This window comes from Grampus griseus (genome assembly GCF_964374135.1).
Source record: "Grampus griseus genome assembly, chromosome: 1".
Lineage (NCBI taxonomy): Eukaryota > Metazoa > Chordata > Mammalia > Artiodactyla > Delphinidae > Grampus > Grampus griseus.
Window position 1 is genome coordinate 166484179 of NC_139017.1, and position 6674 is coordinate 166490852.

The following is a 6674-nucleotide window of genomic DNA, read 5'->3' on the forward strand; positions in this document are numbered from 1 at the left end:
GAACACTCCTCCCGCCATCTCAAGGCCAGAGGCAAGGGGTGGGGGGCAATTGCTGTGCGGCAGGAGAGGATTTAATGAGCAGCCTATGCACTAATGGGGCAGGTCCTATGGTCTCTGGAGAAGGGGGCTGTTCCCTCCATTCTTGGGGAGCCCAGGGGAATGAGATGCCCTTGAACTCTTTAAACCTGGGGTGGGGAAAGGACCCCTGTTGGTCTTGGTGGGGCACAGGAGGAGAGAGGGTTGTGGGTAGGACTGCAGGGAGGGGCAGTCAGGTGAGGGGGGACAGAGCGGGAGGGGCGAGGGCTGATGGAAAGCCCATGATTTGCAATTGGTTTGTCTGTGCAGCTAAGGAACCGAGATTGGAGGTGGCCCAGATGGGGCAAGGGTGGGGGCCGCTGTGCTGGAGACGGTGTGGAGAGGGGCACCCCACCGACAAGGACATCCGTCCTGCAGTGCTAGGGAGGGAGAGGCAGCTGGCCTTGGCTGGGGGATGGAGGAAGGGGACTGGACCCCTCCCCAAACCTCTCAGTTCATAGGGTCACTTACTGAGTCCTCACTGAGTGAGTGGGTGACCCACCCTCTTCCTCGCTTAGTGCTTAAGCCCGTAGGCTCTGGGGCCAAAACATCGGGTTTTAATTCTGGCTGCTGGATGAGCTTGGGTAAGTCTCTTGCTCTCTGAGAGCCTCAGTGACTTCATCTTGAAAGCAAAATACCTACCTCCTAGGGGTGCTGCGAGGATTAAATGAGAGGGTGAATGTGGGGCCCTGGCACTGGCAATGTCAGGGGCTTTGGCACATAATAGGTGCTCTACCAGGTCAGTCTCTCAGGGGTGGTTCTGGGCAGGAGGTGGGGTAGGCAGCTCCCCATCACCCTCCCTCCTGTGTCCCTGGGCTTGGAGTCAGCTGGACCCCTGCCGGCAGGCCTGACTCCAGGCTGGGCCCTGAGAGCCCAGGACCTAAGGCCAGAACCACACCTCCCCTCACGGGAGAAGGGGGCTTTTAGTCTCCTTGACCCCATTCTGGCCTCCCAGACTCTCCTGGCTCGGAAGGCCTCTGTGGCCCCCAGAGGACCTCAGGATCCCCTGGAGTTGGGGAGGCCGGAGAGAGACATTCCTGATCTTATGGGACACAGCCTGGCTTTCTGGGAAGATGGAGGAATAGCACATTCCTCCTGAAATAATTGTCCTGGAGCTATTTCCAGAGGCTCTTAATGCCCAGGCCAGAAATGGCCAGTGATCTCGGCCCCTGGGTACCTTCAGGACAAACGGCGTAGAGGTCCAGCCCTCTTGCTGGCCGCCTGCCTGCCTGCCCGGCCCCCGGCCCAGAACAGAAGCAGGCCTGGCTGAGGCCCCACAAGGGAACGGTTGCCACTGCTTCCCTGGCCCACTGAGTTTCCCTACACCCCTCTTCCTCCTTCTCCGGAGTCCCTCTGAGCCCTCCTCTTGGCTCCCTGTTTCAGTGGCTGTAACCACCCCACCCCAGGGCAAAAGGCCCTTTGCGGCTGGGGAATGTCCAGTGGAGGCTTCTGTGTATATGTGCTTTGTGATCTTGTATCTGATCATTAGGAAACATCAGATAAACCCAAATTGGAGAACATTCTCCAAAACAATTTGCCTGTGCTCTTCAAAGCTATCGATGTCATAAGAGACAAAGACTGAGGAACTTCCAGGTTGAAGGAGACCAAAGAGACCTGAAAACTAAAGGCAAGCCTGATTGTGAATTGGCTCCTGGATTGGAGATACAACTGCCATGGAGAACGTCGGAGGGAATAATCATCGGTAAATTGTGGACAGTGTATTAGCTAACAGTGCTGTATCACTGTTAACTATCCTGTATTTGATAACTGGATATGTAAGAAAATGTCCTTGTTCTCCCAGCTTGTAGGAGATACACGCTGAAGTAAAGGTGTATTCAAGAGTAAAGGCTGCAGTTCTTCTGGGAACATGGCGGAAGAGTAAGACTCGGAGATCACCTTCCTCCCCACAGATACACCAGAAATACATCTACGCGTGGAACAACTCCTACGGAGCACCTACTGAACGCTGGCAGAAGACCTCAGACCTCCCAAAAGGTGTCAAGCACACTTTCAGAAGCATCCCACACACTGCTCTCTCTGTTCAAGTTTGCTACCCAGGGGACCCAGCCTGTGTCACTCACGTCTTCATTGATTTGAACCTCTGGGCCTTATTGGGGTACAAACATTTCTTCTTCAGAGGTGCTCTAATTGTAATAGCTTGATCTAAGTAACAAGAAATCTCCTTTGTTAAAAAAAAAAAAAAAGAGTAAAGGCTGCCATTATCTGCAACTTACTCTCAAAATAATAATAATGTGTGTGTGTGGTGATAAATGTGGCAAAATATTAATAATTAGTAGATTCGAATGAAGAGTATATGGGAGTTCATTATCTTGTAAGTTTTCAGTAAGTTTGAAAATTTTTGAAAAAATTAGAAATTTTCAAATTGTATTTTCAATACTTGCGGGAAGGAAATGATGGAGGGCAAATACCATGAAATCTCAAAGGGGGATCTTGTTCATTCATTCAACGGATATGTCCAAGATGCTCCTTATGGACCAGGACCCAGTGGGGTGGGGGGCACAGGAGTTCTGAAAGGAATCCTCAGGCTCTAGCCCACCACCCAGTAGGGACCCAACACGGGGTTGCTGACTGCGTGAGGACCAGGCAAGAAGGGAGGAAAGACAGTGCTGTTACGTTATGGGTCACTCAAAGGGACAGCACTTTAGGGAGACTTGATAAATGACCCAACGAGAAAAGAAAATTGATGCTGACCACAGCCAACGAGAGTTATATCAGGCCCGGCTCGGAACTTCCTGACTCTCAGCATAATTAAACACTAGAAAAACAACAGGGAACACTGGAAAAAGTCCACCCTAGCCTCACTTTAAAAATAGGGCCCATCTGTCACGGAGAGCTTAACGTGGTACTTGCCCTGAGGCAGGGGCCTGACCAGGATGACCCCTGGAGGCCTCTCCCAGCTCCAGGATTCCATGATTGTATGACATGGCCAGCAGTCTGGAGTAGCGGCCTGAGGGTGTTCCCCAGCAGAGGGCTAAGTCGGGCTAAGTCGTCTACCCCCTGAAGGTAGAGTGAGAGTGGGAGAGGGCGCTTAGGGCAGGTGGGACCAGGCAGCCAGGAACGGAAGGGAAGGGGGGCCTTGGAGACCAGCCCTCAGCCACCTCCCATATTTCTGGAGGAGGAGATGGGGCGGGGGGGACCGGGGATGGAAGAGGCGAGAGTCTGGACATTCCACGCGATTCAGACCCAATGGACAAGGGCAGCTGAAGGGCCCTGGGCTGGGAGAGGGGCAGGCAGCTGTTTTCCGGGTGGGACAGGCTCAAATACTGCTCCGTTCTCACTAGGCAGAAGTGGAAAATTAGCATCAAGCCGGCGGTAGTGGGGGAGAGAATTCAGAACCTTCCTTCTGGTAAGGGGGACTACTGGGGACCTGAGGGACAATGGGAATGGGGGTGGGGCTCCACTGCCCAGGCAGACCCAGGGACAGGAGGCGGGGTTAAATGGACTGGAGCCTGGGCAGGCCCTAGTCCTTGTGAGGTGCCCACTTTTAGACCAGGAGGAGTAGGAATCCCAAAGCCCACTTCTCTTGTGGGTGGATGAGGAGCTCCCTACTGTCAGAGAGGATGAAGACCAAATATCCTGGAAGGTTCTGTCTCACAAGCCCAGCCCCATTAGTAGACTTACAGCACCACCTTGCCCCCGCTCCCTCAACTTGGGGTTCATAGAGTCAAGATGATCTCAGGTACAGGGTTAACAAGCATTCCTCTCCATCTGGTTCTCCCCATCAGTGCCCCCATCCAGGCAGACAGGACAACAGGTATGGTGAGAATTCTTCCTCAGTAGACTGAGATGTGGGAGGGGCAAAGTCACCCCGACAATGTGGCATTGTCTCTTAAGGGTCATCAGACACGCTCAAGATAGTATCTTGGCCCCCACCACTTACAAGCTGTGTTATCTGAGGCAAGTCACGTCATCTCTCTGAGCCTCAGTTTCCCCACCTGTCAAATAGGAATAGAATAGTAACTACCTCCTAGATTTGTAGTGAGACTTACAATGTAAGGCACAAGCAAAGGGCTGGGCAAAGAGAGAGGGCATGTATCACATCACTTCCAAGATATATTTTTTAGTATGAGGGTGCATTGAGTAGTGGATGGTTAGCTATTTGATATTACCTCCAAAGAATGTGTGTCTCAGTACCTGGAATTTCACCATTAGAGATTCAGTCCTTTGCTTTTGTGGTCTCCTAGTGTCCCTGCTTAAAAGGTAAATGGGGGCTTCCTGGGTGGCGCAGTGGTTGAGAGTCCCTCTGCTGATGCAGGGGACACGGGTTCGTGCCCCAGTCCGGGAAGATCCCACATGCTGCGGAGCGGCTGGGCCCATGAGCCATGGCTGCTGAGCCTGCGCGTCCGGAGTCTGTGCTCCGCAACGGGAGAGGCCACAGCAGTGAGAGGCCCACGTATCGCAAAAAAAAAAAAAAAAAAAAAAAAAAAAAGGTAAATGGGAGTTTCAGAATATGGGCTAGAGTTAAAGGAAAACAGAGACTGCCCCACTTTTCCTAGGGGTCCTCTGGCCTCAGTTGTTCTCAGGGTCTTGCCTTCTTCCCCATCTCTTGTCCTCTGTGCTTTCTGAAGAATAGGGTGGCCGTTTTCCAGCTTGAAAATCCCTGGGCCTGGGAGGAGGATGGGAAGAGGAACACCCGGCAAGAAAGCCCAGGGGAGGTGGCAAGGAGAGGTGACCCAGCTCTCTCCTCGCCAGGCCCGGGGGACCAGCTTCCAGGTGAATTCTCAGCAGTTCCGCACCACGAAGCCTTGTCTGCCCGACCGGGATGATGCCTGGACACCAAGCGAGCCGTTCTAACACCTGCAGCCGCTTGAACCATCCCACCAATGTGTCCTTTCTGGCCCGGGCTGGGACTCCAGGCTGGTTCCACAGCCCCAGCGTGACCTGGGCTAACAACCTCAAGTGCTCTCGTACCTGAGTGGCTCAGAGGCAAGCAGCAGCCCTTCAGAGCAGTCTGACAACCCCGGCTCCCCCAGACTTCCAGTGAGGAGAATTTGCATGGGCCGGCCCTACAACTCCAGGTGTGTGGAGACAAGCCACTTGCTGAAGTGCCCCAAGGTGGCCAGAAAGCCTGCTTGTCGTGGCAGTCCCCACTGCCTGCTCTGTACAGATCGTCCCTCGGGTCCCTCCGGCCCCACCTCCCTGGACCAACTCATCAGAGGCATCAACTACCTTGACAGATCCACCAACGCCTTCTACACCAACCGCCCTAAGTCATCCCTGAGCCTGCCGAGGCTTGCAGCCAGCTACCGGGCATGCGCCGCCAACTCCATCCACCTGGACCACCTGGACCACTCCTTCCCCCGCAGGTACTCCAACCCCAGCACCAGACTGGCCGCCTCTGACAACTCCTGCGCCAGCACCTGCATGGTGCCGTCTTCCAGGGCTGTCCATGCTTTGCAGTACGTGGATGACTCCACCAACCCGAGCTGCCCTCACGGGCCTCCTAGCCGGAACCTCACTCCCATGCTGCCGCAGAATCCGGGGATAAAGTTGCCTGAGCTCCCTCTCTTCGGCAACGGGATCTTTTCCTTAGGTCATCTGCCCAAGTTCTGGGAAGCAATCCTCTTGGGTTGGAGAGCCCCCGAGCCCATCTCTAAGCCCTGTAGCTGGTGGTGACATCAACACCAGCCGTGAAGTGGGCACACATCCATCAGGCTGCAGTTGTGGAAAGTAAATTGTCTGTGGCAAAATGTACCTTCCAAGCCTCCATTGGGAGTGGTGGTAGGGACAGCCATTTAGATGGGGGGTTAGACACTTGAGGACCTACAGGGCCGGGCAGGTAAAAGTGAATGGGTGAAGGGGGCTGGATGGTAGTAGGGAGTGGTGGAGACTGTGACTGAGTGGAGAGGGGATACCTCGTCTAAACCCAGCTCTCAAATGGGCGGTTGCCTTTTCAAGAGAAGCCAGGAATCTGATTTTCTATGTGTTAGCAACAAATTTAAAAATATCATGGTGTTTGAGGGCTGAACAAAAGTACTTGCAAGCTGAATGTGAGGCCCACAGACCTGAGTTTGGAATCTCTGATTTACACCTTGAATGAATCACTGGGGAGCTTCTCAGCCTCCCTTAGCCTCTGCTGAGGCTGTTCATTCTCAATCCCTATTCATATTCTTCTTCTTTTTTTTTTTTTTTTAAGAATTGTTATTGGGCTTCCCTGGTGGCGCAGTGGTTGAGAGTCCGCCTGCCGATGCCGGGGACACGGGTTCGTGCCCCGGTCCAGGAGGATCCCACATGCCACAGAGCGGCTGGGCCCGTGAGCCATGACCGCTTAGCCTGCGCGTCCGGAGCCTGTGCTCCACAACAACGGGAGAGGCCACAACAGTGAGAGGCCCGCGTACCGCAAAAAAAAAAAAAAAAAAAAGAATTGTTATTGATTTTAGCAGAGCCCCATGTAAGAAGAAAGGTAGAAGTAATAATGATGAGGATGACAGTGATGATAGGAAAGCCTCACAGAACACTTAATATGTGGCAAGTACTGTGCTAAGTACTTTATATATATCTGTTCTTTTGAAGATGTGGTTTTAATGACCAGGGCCCAGGGTAGATGCAGAGCAAACCTTGATGGCTAGTGTGACACG

At 53.3% G+C, this 6674-nt stretch overlaps 1 protein-coding gene across 1 annotated transcript; it reads left to right on the top strand.

Annotated features, from left to right (window-relative positions):
• Positions 1-1942: 1942 nt before the first annotated feature.
• On the top strand, positions 1943-5712 carry LOC309834844 (uncharacterized protein; the record flags this gene model as incomplete). The annotated part of the gene is made up of 2 exons (XM_082674019.1): positions 1943-1953; positions 5070-5712. 2 exons carry the CDS (start codon positions 1943-1945, stop codon positions 5710-5712), a joined length of 654 nt encoding a protein of 217 aa, XP_082530145.1.
• Positions 5713-6674: the final 962 nt, after the last annotated feature.